This window comes from Sus scrofa, chromosome X (assembly GCF_054392235.1).
Source record: "Sus scrofa isolate SSC_HxYL_T2T_F1_AM1 chromosome X, Sscrofa_HxYL_maternal_Yorkshire_Landrace_v2.0, whole genome shotgun sequence".
Classification (NCBI taxonomy): Eukaryota; Metazoa; Chordata; class Mammalia; order Artiodactyla; family Suidae; genus Sus; species Sus scrofa.
The window spans coordinates 50736093-50753602 of record NC_139401.1 but is presented as its reverse complement, the minus strand read 5'-3'; the positions used below and the strand labels follow the sequence as shown (position 1 = coordinate 50753602).

Sequence of the window (17510 nt, the reverse complement as noted above, 5' to 3'; positions counted from 1 at the left end):
TTGTTTTGAATAAGACACTTCTTTTACCTTTATCACTCTGGAGCTATTTTAGGAACTGGAACTATTTGAGGACAAAAGATCAAATATTAAAATAAAAGATTTTCCCATTTCTCTTGTCGCTTAGGAAATTACAAGGGTTTTATACCCAGGGAAAAAGACCAAATAGATCTTTTTAAATTATAAATCATAATATCACAACATTTAAAAAGCACACAAAACAGTCTCCTAATTCTCATGCCCTAATCTCTTTTTTCAGAGGCAACCAATATGAATCATTTGTTATGAATTTACAAATATATAGTTTTTGCATTTTACGAAAGTGGTGAGATCATAATATACATGTTATTCTACAGTTTTTAACATTGTCTCCTCTTTATATTCATGTTTGCACATATCTATACATTGGAAGAGCATATAGTTATTTAAAGTTTATTTAATCCCTTCTTAAAATGGACATTTAAGGGAGTTCCTGTTGTGGCACAGTGGTAACGAATCCAACTAGTATCCATGAGGATGCAGGTTCGATCCCTGGCCTTGCTCAGTGGGTCAGGTCTCTGGCGTAGCCACAGGTGCGTCCCTAAAAAGCAAAAAATAAAAAAATAAAAATAAATGGGCATTTCCGTTTATCCCATACTTTGCTTATATAAAAGTGAAGTGAATATGTTTATATTTTTATGTACTTATGTGAGTATTTTTGTAGGATAGTTACCTAAAAGCAGAATTGCAGATTAAAAGGTTTGTACATTTAAAAATGTCACGTAGAAGTTCCCATTGTGCTTAGCGATAACAAACCCAACTAGTGTCCATGAAGATGCAGGTTCAGTCCCTGGCTTCTCTCAGTGGGTTAAGGATCTGGCAATTCCAGGAACTGTGGTGTAGGTCACAGGCATGGCTTGGATCCTGCGTAGCTGTGGTTGTGGTGTAGGTCAGCTTCGATTCGACCCCAAGCCTGGGAACTTCCATATGCTGCAGATGCGGCCCTAAAAAGACAAAAAAATAAAATTTTCATCCAAGGTAAATACAACCTTTTATACACAAAACAGAAATATATGAAAGTACCTGCTTTCCCACTCTTAACAACATTGGACTGGATATTATTGATCCTATTAATTTTATTCCAATAGATGAATTGAATTATAAATTTTTTAATTGTGCTGTAATTAATACTGAGGTTGTATATCATCTTATATTTATTGGCTACTTGTATTTCCTCTTCTTTGGAGTCACCTTTTCATATTCTTTCCCCTCTTTTGTAAAGTTATTTTTTTCTTACTGATTTTTAGCAGCTATTTATATTCTGAATATTAACCTTTTGCTATATGTTACAGACTTTCTTCCTGTTTACACTTGCAACATATAATAAAAGGTTAATATTATTAATATTATGTGACTTTAATTTTTTTAACTGAAGTCCATACTTTATTCAGATTTCCTTAGTTACCTTTTTTTGTTCTAGGCTCCCATTTGGAAGTCACATTACATATAGTACTATGTGACTTGAATTTTTGTTTTTGTTTTTTGTTTTTTTGTCTTTTTTTGCTATTTCTTTGGGCTGCTCTCGCGGCATATGGAGGTTCCCAGGCTAGGGGTCGAATCGGAGCTGTAGCCTCCGGCCTACGCCAGAGCCACAGCAATGCAGGATCCGAGCCGCATCTGTGACCTACACCACAGCTCACGGCAATGCCGGATCGTTAACCCACTGAGCAAGAGCAGGGACCGAACCCGCAACCTCATGGTTCCTAGTCGGATTCGCTAACCACTGCACCACGACGGGAACTCCGAAATTTTGAAATTATCATTCACTATATGGAGTTTTAGAAATCTGTTCTTGTTAATGTATTCAGCTTTTTCATTATGTCTGATTAGTTTGAAGGCATTTAACATCCTAAAATTGTGAAAATGTTCTGTGTTTTCACATTCTTAATCTAAATTTGTTGTTAAACTTTTCTTGTACTCTTGTAGAGTTCCTTGGACCATGTGTATGGTGCCTGTGCCATTAAAACGCTTTCTATGTGATTTTTATTCAGACACATTCAGGAGGTGGTAAATCTTCAAACCCAGCAGAACAAGGAGCTGCAGGAGCTCTATGAACGCCTTCGAGCAATTAAAGATAGCAAAGTCCAATCATCAGAGACTCCTTTACCACCTGCATCACCACGTAGACCAAGATCTTTCAAAAGCAAACTTCGAAGCCGTCCCCAGTCCCTGACACATGTGGACAGTGGTCCAGTTGCTACAGGTAAATCTATCTTAAAAGTGATTTTTAAAAACTTGTTAATGACCAGCAGACTTTTAAAAATAACAACAATAAATTTACTTTTTTTTAAGCTAAGATGATTTAAGGATACACACACACACACACACACAATTTTTTATACTAAAAAATTTAGTCGATTTATGGAGTTCCCATCGTGGCGCAGTGGAAATGAATCCAACTAGGAACCATGAGGTTGTGGGTTCAGTCCCTTACCTCGCTCAGTGGGTTAAGGATCTGGCATTGCCGTGAGCTGTGGTGTAGGTCACAGATGTGGCTCGGATCTGGCATTGCTATGGCTGTGGTATAGGCCGGCAGCTACAGCTCTGATTAGACCCCTGGCCTGGGAAACCTCCACATGCCATGGGTGTGGCCCTAAAAAGGACAGAAGACAAAAAAAAAAGTTTAGTAGATTTAGATAGACTAAATCTGTTGCTGAAGTGAGCACAAAAAAGAGTATATTATTCTGAGATTCTTTTCTACATTTTTGGTGCTAAATGTTCTTTTATGAAATGATGAGGAGGAGTTCCCATCTTGGCTCAGCGGAAACAAATCTGACTAGTATCCATGAGGACAGAGATTCAATCCCTGGCCTTGCTCAGTGGGTAAAGAATCCGGCATTGCCGTGAGCTATGGTGTAGGTTTCAGACACAGCTAGGATCTGGCATTGCTGTGGCTGGGACATAGCATGGCAGCTACAGCTCCAATTTAACCCCTAGCCTGGGAACCACCGTATGCCACAGGTGCAGCCCTAGAAAAAATGGAAGGCCACAGGTGCGGCCCAAAAAGTGGAAGGAAGGAAGAAAGATGAGACTAGATGATGGATTTTGGAGAGCAGATGATTGTTAGGTTTTCATTTGTAGAACAAATACCTAGAAGCCCAATTTTATTTTATTTTCTTATTTTTTATTTTTTTATTTTTTTGCTTTTTCTAGGGCCGCTCCTGCAGCATATGGAGATTCCCAGACTAGGGGTCTAATCAGAGCTATAGCCGCCAGCCTACGCCAGAGCCACAGCAACGCCAGATCCGAGCCACGTCTGCGACCTACACCACAACTCCTGGCAACACCGGATCCTTAACCCACTGAGCAAGGCCAGGGATCGAACCCACCACCTCATGATTCCTAGTCGGATTTGTTAACCACTATGCCATGATGGGAACTCCCTAAGCCCAATTTTAATCCCCAGAATAGTTTTTGAGATTTTAGCACTCAGTGGGAACTGCTGGTCTGGCACTTAGGAGTTCGTTGCTAACAAAGATAATCTTAAAAATATAGTTATGTTCTATCTGATGTAAGAGATCTTTATTTATTGTGAGACTATTGGAAATAATGTATGTCTTTGAATTTGTAAAAAGAGAGGATTGGTCTATACTTAATAAAGAAGTTGTTAATCAAGTTAGAATTCCTTGGTTACATGTGTATGGTCAAGGTGGAGATAAAGGGTGAACTGTAAGGGTATATGTGAGATCACAGCAGAATTTGTGGTATGCAGAATAATGGCCCCCGCAAAGATGTCCACATGCAGATCCCAGTGGAACCTGTGGTTATGTTCATTTATATGGCAAAGGGTAATTGAGGTTGTAGATGAAACTAAAGATGCTAATCAACATTTTAAAATAGGGAGTTATCCTGTATTATCTGGGTGGGCCCACTATAATCACAAGGGCCCTCTAAAGCAGAAGAGAGGCAGAAGAGAGGGTCAGAGAAAAGACGTGAGGAGGGAAGCAATGTCAGAGCATTGCTAGCTTTGAAGATGGAGGAAAAGGGCCACAAACCAAGGAATGCAGGCAGCACATAGAGGCTGGAAAGGGTTGGGGAACTTTGAAAAAGCAAGGTTAATTATTCATATGTCCTGGGGAGTACACATCATGCAGGGCCACATGTTGAGAGGTTTGGTTGGGAGATGAGGAATGGTAATGTACTAGAGAGCAAGAGCCCATGCTAGCAGACATGGCTTCCTTAATTGGGGTTAAGGGTGGGATACCTAAGGTTTTGCAGGTTTACTCTTTATTGGTGAATTTAAAACATGAGAGCACAGGGAGGGGAAAGAAGGATGACTTAAATGATCAGTTATCTAGGTCAACCAGGGCTTTCTAAAAGAGAACTTCATGAGTGGGGTGGCTTGGCTCTTTATCTAGTTGTACAACTGGCAGTGTGATTGAGATGAATTTCTTTTTCCTTCTATTTTTTTTAGGTTTATTCTTTTTCTTATCATGTTTTTGAGTTGAAACAATTCATTTATTTTCAATCACTGTAATTTTAATCAAATATTTATATCTAAAAGCCTAAAAACTGCTTTCAAAGTATTCTGTAGTGGAGTTCCCATTGTGGCACAACAGAAACAAATCCAACTAGTATCCATGAGGATGCGGGTTCAATCCCTGGCCTTGCTTAGTGGGTCAGGGATCCAGCATCAGTGCGAGCTGTGGTATAGGTCACAGCCACGGCTCGGATCCCACATTGCTGTGGCTGTGGCGTAGGCCAACACCTGTAGCTCCAATTCAACACGTAGCCTGGGAACTTCCATATGCCACAAATGCGGCCCTAAAAAGCAAAAAAATTTTTAAAAATTAAATTAAAAAATTTCTATACTTTCCATCTTGATTTCCTTTTTATTTTTTTATTTTAATGATTTTTATTTTTTCTATTATAGTTGGTTTACACTGTTCTGTCAATTTTCTACTGTACAACATGGTGACCCAGTCACACACACACACGCACACACACACACACACACACACAAACACACACATATACACAGATTCTTTTTCTCACATTACCCTCTATCATGTTCCATCACAAGTGACTAGATATAGTCCCTGTGCTATACAGCAGGATCTCTTTGCTTATCCATTCCAAAGGCAATAGTTTGCATCTATTAACCCCAGATTCCCAGTCCATCCCACTCCCTCCCACTCCCCTTTGGCAACCACAAGTCTGTCCTCCAAGTCCATGAGTTTCTTTTTTGTGGAAAGATTCACTTGTGCCGTATATTAGATTCCAGATATAAATGATATCCTATGGTATTCGTCTTTCTCTTTCTGACTTCACTTAGTATGAGAGTTGCTGCAAATGGCATTTTTTGTTTTTTTTATGGCTGAATAGTATTCCAATGTGTATATATAAAACATCTTCTTAATCTATTCATCTGTCAATGGACCTTTAGTTTGTTTCCATGTCTTGGCTATTGCAAATAGTGCTACACTGAACATACACATGCATGTGTCTTTTTCAAGGAAAGTTTTGTCTGGATATATGCATAGGAGTGGGATTGCTGGGTCATATGGTAGTTCTAAATTTAGTTTTCTGAGGTACCTCCATACTGTTTTCCATAGTGGTTGTACCAGATTACATTCCCACCAACAGTGGAGGAGGGTTCCCTTTTCTCCGTGCCCTCCCCAGCATTTGTTATTTGTGGACTTACTAATGATGGCCATTCTGACTGGTGTGAAGTGGTATCTCATAGTAATTTTGAGTTGCATTTTTCTAATAATCAGTGATGCTGAGCATTTTTTCATGTGCTTGTTGGCCATCTATATATCTTCTTTGGAGAAATGTCTATTCAGGTCTTTCGCCCATTTTTCAATTGGGTTTTTGGCTTTTTTGCTGTTGAGTTATATAAGTTGTTTGTAAATTGTAGAGATTACAATTTTTATTTTAGTACTCTGAATCTTTTTATTCTTGGTCACTCTAGTTTGTCAGTTTTGTTAATATTTTCAAAGAAACAACCTTTGGTTTCATTGATTCTCTTTATTGCTTTTCTCTGTTTTATTTATTTCCATTCTAATCTTTATTATTTCCTTCTTTCTACTTTCTTTGAGCTTGGTTTACTCTTTTTAAAATTATTGTAGAAGTTCCTGTTGTGGCTCAATGGTAACGAACCTGACTAGTACCCATGAAGATGTGAGTTTGATCTCTGGCCCTGCGCAGTTTGTTAAGGATCTGGTGTTGCTGGGAGCTGTGGTGTAGGTCACAGACACAGCTCATATCTGGCGTTGCTGTAGCTCTGATTTGACCACTACCCTGGAAACTTCCTTATGCCTCAGGTGTGGCCCTTAAAAAAAAATTTCTCGAATATACTCAATGAGATCTATACCTAGACACACTCACTGACTTTCATCAGTTTTATTATGATATATATATAGGTATGTGTCAATTGATATTTTTTCTGCCTCTTTTTCTTCACCTTTTCAAAATGCCTGTTGTGCATATTTTACAATACTTGATGATATTACACATGTCTTTGAGACTCTGTTCATTGTATTTCCTTCTTTTTTCTTTCTGTTCCTCAGAGAGAATTTCTCTATTAACAGATCTTCTTGTTGGCTGATTCTTTCTTTTGCTCATTCAAATCTGTTGTTGAGCCTCTCTAGTGAATTTGTTATTTCAGTTTTTATTATTTTCATTTTATTATTTTTTAATAGTTATTTCTCCAATACATTGTTTTTCTTCTGTGCAGCATGGTTATTTCAGTTTTTATAATTTTCAACTCCAGAATTTCTATTTGTTTTTTAAAGAATAATTTCTATCTCTTTATTGCTATTCTGTATTTGGTATGGGACATTGTTATCATACTTCCCTTTATTTTTAGGCATAGTTTCCTTAGAAATTAAATGTTTGGATACATTTATAATAGCTGATTTAAAAGGCTTTGTCTACTAAGCCCAAAATGTAGTCCCTCTTCAGGAATTTTTTTTTTTTAGGCCCACACTCGCAGCGTGTGGAGGTTCCCCAGCTAGGGGTCGAATCAGAGCTACAGCTGCCAGCCTACACCACAGCCACAGCAACGCAAGATCTGAGCTGCATCTGCGACCTACACCACAGCTCATGGCAATGCCAGATCCTTAACCTGCTGAACTAGGCCAGGGATCGAGCCTGCAACCTCATGGTTCCTAGTTGGATTCGTTTCTGCTATGCCATGATAGGAACTCCCAGGATGTTTTTTTAGCTCCCCTTTTTTTTCTTTTCTGTGTATGTGGCATTCTTTCATTTTTTTTGCATATCTTAATTTTATGATGAAAACTAGACATTATAGATGATATGCATATCTCTTAATTTTTGTTATGAAAACTATACATTATAGCTAGGACATTGTAACAGGTCTTGTATTAGATTCTTCCACCCCCTTCTTCAGCAAGGGTTGTTGTTGTCATTATATTTTTCTTGTCCCTCATTATTTCTTTAGTGATTTCCTTTACTAATTCTACATTCCCTGTGTTCTTTGTTAACTATTGAGTTCTTTGCTAAATAAAAAAATTTCAAAAACAAAATTGTAAAGCCTGGTATGCTAGGGTTCACACCTGAGCTGGTACATTTTGTGGTGAGCTAATGATCAGTCTGAAGATTTTATTAAACGCCTTGTCTGGTTGCTATTACCAAGTAGATCTCTGTGAGAAGGCACACCTTCAGACTTGAGTTTGGTTGACACCCTTTGAATTTACTTCCTGCTTGCCCAAGAACTGAAGTTCAGCCAGAATTGAGTGACTAGTCTCTTCTCTTTTCTCAGATCTTTCCTGGTATGGCAGACAATTACATTCCCAGAAATATGTCAGAGGTTTTCAAAGTTTCCTGTGGTCATCTAGTTGTCCTAGCATTCCTTTTTAATTCTAGACCAGGCTCTTGTTTGCCCCAACTGAAATCATAACCTTAGGCATCTGAGTTATTGCCAGCACTTTCCTATTGTTTCAAAATGCCCTGAAGGTACTTCCCTTCCTTCCCTCCTCCCCCCATACCAATGCCTGGCAGGGTTAAGCTGAACTCTTGAGTGAAATCAAATATCCAACACACTGAGACTAGAGATTTTTTTTCCTAAATTGCTGAAAGTTCAGACAAAATTTAGACTGTGCTCTGGGGATGGCGCTTTTAAGGGAACTCAAAAAGAGGTCTGTTCTTTCCACTGTCTGCAGTGCTGCTGACTTGGCTACCATAGCACTGAGCTGCGAAGAAAGGGGGAATGGGAATTGCCACAGTTTAAAATGTCACAGACCTTAGTAGTTTGTCCTGGGAAAATGATTTTTGTTTTGTTCTTTGTCTTTGGATAATTGTCACAGTTCCGAAATGGTTGGTTTTGGAGTTCTTGTGTGGTTCAGCAGGTTAAGTATTGGCTGTTGTCACTGCAGTGACTTGAGTCACATCTGTGGTGCAGGTTAGATCTTTGGCTCAGGAACTTCCTCATGTCATGTGCGCAGCCAAAAAAAAAACAAATGAAATGGTTGGTTTTAGCTCTTTTGCCCATATTTTTATTGTTTTAAGAGCAAGTTCACCTAGGCCTTTACACTGCATTTTTAAAAGACTTTCTGTTTTCTGAAAAAGCTTGCGTTGAATTAGTATCATTTCTTTAAATATCTGGAAGAATTTTATATTAAAAACCTGTGGGCTCAGAGATTTTTTTTTTGGAGGTTTTAATTCAAATTCAAGTTCTTGAATAGCAGTTATAGGATTATACAGGTTATAAATTTCCTGTTGGGTGAGTTTTGGTAATTTGTGGCTTTTGAGGACCTGGTCCATTTAATCTAAGTTGCTGAATCTTTTGTGTTTGTTGTGTTTGTTGTTCATTATTATCTTTTTAATGTCTTGGATAACTGTAGTGATATCACCTTATTCATTCCCGATATTTGTAATTTGTGTCTTTTTTTCCTTTCTTTTTTTTTTTTTTTTTTTTTGTTTTTTGGCTGCACCTGAAGCATTTGGAAGTTCCCAGGACAAGAATCCAATCTGAGCTGCAGCTGTGATTTACACCACAGCTATAGCAACCACTGTGCTGGGCCCCAGATTAAATCTACACCACCTCAGAGACAATGCCAGATCCTTAACTGCTACATCACAGCGGGAATGCCTTTCTTTGTTAGTCTTAATAGAGGTTTATCAATTTTATAGATCTTTTCAAAGATCCAGTTGTTGCTTTTATTGATTTTCTGTATTGTTTTCCAATTTTAAATTTCATTGATTTCTGCTCTTTATTATTTCTTTTCTTCCAAATGTCTTATTTTTATTTTGCTCTTTTTCTAGTTTCTTAAATTGGAAGCTTAGATTTTTGATATGAGGGCTTTCTTTCTGTACAAGCATTTTAATCCCTTAAATTTTCCTATAAGCACCATGTTGGCTACATCTGCTAAGATTTTTTTTTTTCTTTTAAGGCCACGCCCGTGGCATTCCCAGGCTAGTAGTCAAATCACAGCTATAGCTGCCAACCTAAGCCACAGCTACCGCAACACCAGATCTGAGCTGCTCACGGCAGTACCAGATCCTTAATCCAATGAACAGGGCCAGGGATCAAACCCACATTCGCATGGATACTAGTTAGGTTCGTTTCCAGTGAGCCACAATGGGAACTCCAAATGTTTTTTAAATTAAGCTTTATTTGGGGGAGATAGTTTTAGATTTATAGAAAAATTATTAAGATAGTATAAAAAGTTTCTATATACCTCACACCAGTTTCCCTAATTTTTTTTTGTTATTTCCCCAATACAATTTTTTTCTACTGTACAGCATGGTGACCCAGTTACACATACATGTATACATTCTTTTTTTCTCCCATTATCACGCTCCATCATGAGTGACTAGACATAGTTCCCAGTGCTACACAGCAGGATCTCATTGCTAATCCATGCCAGAGGCAATAGTCTGCACCTATTAAGCCCAAGCTCCCAGTCCATTCCTCTTGCTCACCCTCTCCCTTGGCAACCACAAGTCTATTCTCCAAGTCCATGATTTTCTTTTCTGCGGAAAGGTTCACTTGTGCCATATATTAGATTCCAGATATAAGTAATATCATATGGTATTTGTCTTTCTCTTTCTGATTACTTACTTCACTCAGTATGAGAGTCTCTAGTTCCATCTATGTTGCTGCAAATGGCATTATTTTGTTCTTTTTTACGGCTGAGTAATATTCCATTGTGTATATATACAACACCTTCCTAAGGAAGTTTCCCTAATTATTAGCATCTTATACATTAGTATGATACATTTGTCATAACTAATGAACCAATCTTGATATGTAATTGTTAACTGAAGTCCATAATTTACTCTGATTTCCTTAGTCTTTACTTTATATCCTTTCTCTGTCCCAGGATCACATCCAAGATAACACATTTTTTTTTTTTTTGTCTTTTTGCTATTTCTTTGGGCCGCTCCCACGGCATATGGAGGTTCCCAGGCTAGGGGTCCAGTCGGAGCTGTAGCCACCGGCCTACGCCAGAGCCACAGCAACTCGGGATCCGAGCTGCGTCTGCAACCTACACCACAGCTCACGGCAATGCCAGATCATTAACCCACTGAGCAAGGGCAGGGATCGAACCCGCAACCTCATGGTTCCTAGTCGGATTCGTTAACCACTGCGCCACGACGGGAACTCCCCACACATTATATTTAGTAGTCATTTCTCCTAGCATTCTTTCGGCTTTAACAGTTTCTCATAATTTCCTTTTTTTGATGAACCTGAAATTTTTGAGGAGTACTGGTCAATTATTTTGAAGAATTTTGGTTTTGAACACTGCTTTGCTTACTGGTGTTGGGGGGAAAGAAATTTTCCTCTGTCCTTCTAGGTTATTCTGGCTATTCTGAAAATAAATTAACATGAAGCACATTAATAGGAGAAAATCAAACAAAAGTTTATTAACATGTATACATGGGAGAGACCTAGGAAAACTGAGTAACTCACCAAAATGGCTGAAGCCCTCACCTTAAATACCATCCTTAGGTAAAAGCAAAAGAAGATGTTGGGGGACTTCAAATGGGGAGGAAGAAAATTCACATTAATATGGAAAAGAAAATATTTGCTGAGGCACAGAGAGACAATGGGACACAGAGTGGACTCTGATCTTTAGCCCTGGCTAGAGTTATCCCGCCACACCTAGCCCATATTCTTTGGCAATATCTCTGGTGATAGTTCTATACTTGAGAGAGGCTGTCTATCTAAATTCTTTTAGGCATAATCCACAAGCCAAAGAGATATTTTGGAGTGGCAAGTTTTCCTCTTCTGCACTGGCACCAAACGATTTCCCAAGCTCATCTTGTATATTTCCTGCTCCAGTTCTAGAAGCTATCATTTCCACAAGAAACCATAATTCATTTTATTGGAGAGTAGATTAGAAGCCAAGATCTGGGTGCTTGGTGTGGTCATTGCTACCAGGGTGTCACTGCCTCTGGGTCCTTCTAGCTTACAGATAAGGAAATACATTTATACGTACTAAGTCATATATATCTGTGTCTGAGGATATTTCTATATGAAACCATCTGTAATTATATAAATATAAATATGGATTCATATTGATATTTTCAAATCTAATTCATTACCATGTGGATTATATAGCCTTCTTCCTTTGTTTATCGATATCCTCCCAGTCCAGTGGTGAGAGCCTCTCACCATCCCCTATACATTTATTTAATTTTTCAATTCCAATATAAAGTACAGTGGTTTCAGTTTTGTCAATTTATACCCCAGTGGGAAACACCTTTATCAGCTAGAATGCAGTGATTATGTATATTTCTTTTGCCCTTAATATTATAGATCCTGCTCATTTCCAAAGTTATGTAGGTCAGCACCTATTCCTCTACTCCATTATACACTTGTAATATTATTTGATTCTTTGTCACATTCTGCATTCCACCTGGGATCCCCTAACTTCCTAAATGAGTTTTTAAATTTTCATACATAAAGTTCACTCTTTGTGCTGTAAAGTTGTATACTTTTTTTAATTCAATAAATTTTATTACATTTATAGTTGTACAAAAATCATCACAACCCAATTTTATATCATTTCCATTCCAAACACTCAGCCCATCCCCCCACCTCCCAACCTGTCTCCTTTGGAAACCATAAGTTTTTAGAAGTCTGTGGGTCAGTATCTGTTCTGCAAAGAAGTTCATTGTGTCCATTTTTTAGATTCCACATGTAAGTAATACCATTTGATGTTGGTGTCTCATTGTCTGACTGACTTCATTTAGCATAATTTCTAGGTCCATCCATTTTTCTAAAAATGCTGGTATTTTGTTCCTTTTAATGGCCGAGTAATATTCCATTGTGTATATGTACCACATCTTCTTGATCCACTCCTCTGTCAATGGACGTGTAGGTTGTTTCCATGTCTTGGCTATTGTATATAGTGCTGCAATGACCATTGGAGCACATGTGTCTTTTCGAGTCATGGTTTTCTGTGGATAGATGCCCAGGGGTGGGATTGATAGATCAAATGGTAATTCTGTTTTTAGTTTTCTGAGGAATCTCCATACTGTTTTCCACAGTGGTTGCACCAATTTATATTTGCACCAACAGTGTAATAGGATTCCTTTTTCTCCACACCCTCTCCAGCATTTATAGTTTGTAGACTTTTTGATATCTGGCTGGTGCATCTGAGTAGTTTTGATTTGCATGTCTCTAATACTGAGTGATGTTGAACATCTTTTCATGTGTTTTTTTGGCCATCTGTATGTCTTCTTTGGAGAATTGTGTGTTTAGATCTTCTGGCCATTTTTTGATGGGGTTGTTTGTTTTTTTGGTATTGAGCTACAGAAGGTGCTTATAAATTTTGGAGATGAATCCCTTGTCAGTGGATTCACTTGCAAAGATGTTCTCCCATTCTGTGGGTTGTCTTTTCATTTCGTTTAGGGTTTCCTTTGCTGTGCAGAAACTTTTAAGTCTGCAAACTTAAAGTCTACAAACTTTATTTTTGTTTTTATTTTTTAATTTATTTTTTATTTTATTTTTTTTGTCTTTTGTCTTTCAGGGCCACACCCACGGCACATGGAGGTTCCCAGGCTAGGGGTCTAATTGGAGCTGTAGCCATTGGCCTATGCCACAGCCATAGCAGCGCGGAATCTGAGCTGTATCTGCAACCTACAACACAGCTCATGGCAATGCTGGATCCTTAACCTACTGAGTGAGGCCGGGGATCAAACCCGCAACCTCATGGTTCCTAGTCGGATTGGTTAACCACTAAGCTATGACAGGAACTCATTTTTATTTTTTTATTATTTCATTTTATTTTATTATTTGTGTTTTAGTCTCTTTAGGGCCACACCTATGGCATGTGGAGGGTCCCAGGATAGTCGGAGCTGTAGCTGCTGGCCTACGCCAGAGCCACAGTAACTTGGGATCCAAGCCACATCTGTAACCTATACCACAGCTCACAGCAACACCGTATCCTTAACCCACTGAGTGAGGCCAGGGATCGAACCTGCATCCTCATGGATGCTAGTTAGGTTTGTTAACAACTGAGCCATGAAGGGAACTCCTATTTTTGTTTTTAATTGTCATTACTCTAGGACGTGGATCTGAGAAGATAATGCTGTGGTTTATGCCGAAGAGTGTTCAGCCTTTGTTTCTCTCAAAGAGTTTTATAGTATCCCCTCTAATATTTAGATCTTTAATCTATTTTGAATTTATTTTTGTGTATGGTGTTTGAGAGTGTTGTTCTAATCTCATTCTTTTACATGGAGCTGTCCAGTTTTCCCAGCACCATTTATTGAAGGGACTGTCTTCTCCATTGTATATTATTGCCTCCTTTTTCAAAGATTATTTGACTGTAGGTGTGTGGGTTTAATTCTGGGTTCTCTATTCTGTTCCACTGATCTGTATTCCTATTTTTGTGCCAGTACCATATGGTTTGGGTGACTGTAGCTTTGTAGTATAATCTGAAGTCAGGGAGCTTGATTGTTACAGCTCCATTTTTGTTTCTCAAGATGGATTTGGCTATTCTGTGTCTTTTGCACTTCCAAACAAACTTTAAAACATTTTATTCTACTTCTATGAAAAGTTTCCATGGTAATTTGATAGAGATTACATTGAATCTGTAGATTGCCTTGGGTAATATAGTCATTTTGATAACATTGATTCTTCCAATCCAAGAACATGGTATGTCTTTCCATCTGTGTGTCCATTGCTATAAGTGAGGTGTTAAAGTCCCCTGCTATTATTGTGTTATTGTCAATTTCTCCTTTTAAGGTTGTTAGTAGTTGCATTATATATTGATGTTATCCTATTTTGGGTGCGTATGTATTTATAATTATTATATCTTCTTCTTGGATTAATCCTTTGATCATTATGTAATGTCCTTCCTTTTCTCTTATAATATTCTTTAAGGTCTTTTTTGTCTAATATGAGTATTGCTACTCCAGTTTTCTTTTGATTCCCATTTGCATGGAATATTTTCTTATGTCCTCTCACTTTCAGTTTGTATCTGTCCCTAGAACTGAATTGGGTCTGTTGAAGACAGCATATATATGAGTCTTGTTTTTGGATCCATTCAGCCAGTCTATAGTTTTTGATGGGGGCATTTAATGCATTTACATTTAAGGTAATTATTGATATGTATGTTCTTATTTCCATTTTATTAACTGTTTTAGATTTGTTTTTGTTAGTTTGTATACTTTTTGACAAATCCATTACATCCTGGAATTTTATGACCTCCTAAATGATTTAAAATTTTTATCACACATTAAGTTTTATTCTTTGTTCTCTAGGATCACCTATGATTTGATATATTGTATTTTGGGTTTTTTTCAGTTTTCAAATTGTTTTCTTATTTCCCTTGAGACTTCGTTGTTCCATGGTGTATTTGGTAGTGTGCTGCTTAATTTTCACGTTTTCTGAGATTCTGATTATTTCTGTTACTAATTTGTACTTCAATTTCATTATGATCAGAAAATATATTTTCAGTGCCTTTGATTCCTTTCAATTTGTTTGGGTTTGTTTTATGACCCTATATATGGTCTATGTAGGTATAGTTTCATGTGCATTTGAAAATAATGTACCCTGTTGTTTAGTAGAGTTTTCTCTCAATATCAGTTAGCTCCAGATATTTGAATAGTATTGTTCAATTATTCTACATCCTTGTTTATTTGCCATGCACTTACTTCTGTTTTTGACTGAAAAAAGAGTGTAGAAGACTCCAACTGTAATTATAGATATGTCTCTTTCTCCTTTTGATTCTGTCAGTTTTTGTCCCATGTATTTTGAGCCTTTTTTACTTAAAGACACATTTAGCCATGTTATATCTTCTTGCTGAATTGACTCTTATTTTGTAGTATCCCTCTTTATTCTTGGTTATTTTTACTTGCTTTGATATCTTTTTGTCTGATATTAATTACTCATTCTGTCATTATTTTGATTGGTGTTTGTATGGTGTATCTTTTTCATTCTTTTAGTTTTAACCTGCCTATATTATTGTATTTGAAGTGAGATTTTGGCAGACAGCTTATGGTCACATTAAAAAGAATCTGTTCCAGGGAGGGAGTGGGAGGGATCTGGAGCTTGGGCTTATCAGACACAACTTAGAATAGATTTACAAGGAGATCCTGCTGAATAGCATTGAGAACTATGTCTAGATACTCATGTTGCAACAGAAGAAAGGGTGGGGGAAAAAATGTAATTGTAATGTATACATGTAAGGATAACCTGACCCCCTTGCTGTACAGTGGGAAAATAAAAATAAATAAATAAATAAATAAATAAAAAAGAATCTGTTCTGGAGTTCCCATCGTGGCTCAGCGGAAACAAATCTGACTAGCATCCATGAGGATGCAGGTTAGATCCCTGGCCTCACTCAGTGGGTTAAGGATCCATTGTTGCCATGAACTGTGGTATAGGTCACAGACACACAGCTCAGATCTCATGTTGCTGTGGCTGTGGCATAGGCTGGCAGCTGTAGCTCTGATTCGATCCCTAGCCTGGGAACCCCTCTGTATGCCACAGGTGTGGTCCTCAAAAGGCAAAAAAAAAAAAAGAAAAAAAAGAATCTATTCTGGCAATCAGTCTTTCAATTATTTTTAAACCATTTACATTTAATATAATGATCTATATGTTTGGTTTTTCACTACTACTTTTTCTTATGACTGCTGTGTTGCAGTGGCTTGTTGTAGGATTATAGGGATTGAACCCAGGCCGCTACAGTGGTGAAAGTGCCAAGTCCTAACCCCTAGACCACGAGGGAACCCTTGGAATACCATATTTTATATCTGTTCTCTGTTTGAATTTTTTATCCCTTCCCCTTTCCTATCTTCATTTGGTTTATTTGAATATATTTTAATATTTCATTTTAATTTATCTATTATGTGTTTTCTTTATAGTTTTGTACATTTTTTAATGGTTGTTCTAGGGCTTATAATAATGCATATTTAACTTTCCAGTCTACTTAAAATCAATCTTTTACTACTTCTAGAGGAATGTAGAAACCTTACATCCATACAAGTTTCTTCCATCTTTATAATTGTGTCATCATTACGTATACATATATGGAAAACTACATCACAGTGTTTCAGTTTTCATTTTTGCTCTTTCATATTTCCCACTCTTATAATTTCCCTCTGTTTGAAGACCCTCCTGTAGCACTATTTTTTTTTGAACAGTTCTTCTGATAACAAATTATCTTCATATTTTTTTTTAATCTGAGAATGTCTTTTTTTCACACCTTCATTCCTGAAGGATATTTTTACTGTGTACAGGATTTGGGGTTGACACCAAATCAACTTTGGTGATTTGAATTGTAAGATAAATAAGTACTAGGGATGTAATGTACAACATTAATAAAATTAACACTGCTATGTGTTATACATGAAAGTTGTTAACAGAGTAAATCCTAAGAATTCTTATCACAAGGAAAGAAATTTTTCCTTTTTCTTTTACTTTGTATCTATATGAAATGATGGATGGACACTAAACTTATGGGGTAGTCATTTCAGGATATATGTTAAAGTCAAATCATTATGTTATTCACTTTAAACTTATACAGTGCTGTATGTCACTTATATCTCAATAAAATTGGGAAAAATTGAATTTTCTTCCGTCATCCTCCTTTCTGCTATCAAGTCCATCCAAGGAGGTCTTTGGTGGGGTTTTGTTTTGGCTGTTGCATTTTTTTGGTTCTAAAATTTCATTTATGTTCTTCTTTATTTCCTTGTTGAGATTTTCTATTTTGTCATTGGATTCGGTAGTGTTTGAGCATTTTTATAATAACTTCTTTAGGGAGATCCCATCATGGCGCAGCAGAAGTGAATCCAACTAGGAAGCATGAGGTTGCGGGTTTGATCCATGGCCTCACTCAGTGGGTTAATGATCCAACATTGCCATGAGCTGTGGTGTAGGTCACAGACGTGGCTCAGATCTGGCGTTGCTGTGGCTGCGGCATAGGCTGGCAGCAACAGCTCTGATTGGACCCCTGGCCTGGGAACCTCCATATGCCACAGGTGCAGCCCTAAAATAAGAACAAAAGACAAAAAAAAAATTAAAAAAAATAATAGCTGCTTTAAAGTCTTTGATA

General features: G+C 37.4%; 1 protein-coding gene across 19 annotated transcripts in view; it reads left to right on the top strand.

Moving 5' to 3' along the window:
- WNK3 (WNK lysine deficient protein kinase 3) overlaps window positions 1–17510 on the top strand; it is a 175966-nt gene that overhangs the window by 139188 nt on the left and 19268 nt on the right. For 14 of the 19 annotated variants that reach the window (XM_085007960.1, XM_085007957.1, XM_013986188.3 and 11 more), the window contains one exon: window positions 2028–2239. In XM_085007960.1, the coding sequence (XP_084864086.1) occupies window positions 2028–2239 (212 nt within the window). Of the gene's footprint in view, window positions 1–2027; window positions 2479–3343; window positions 3652–13518; window positions 15249–17510 lie in introns of those variants that run through there. The other 5 variants (XR_014835417.1, XR_014835416.1, XR_014835415.1 and 2 more) reach the window with 2 other exon arrangements.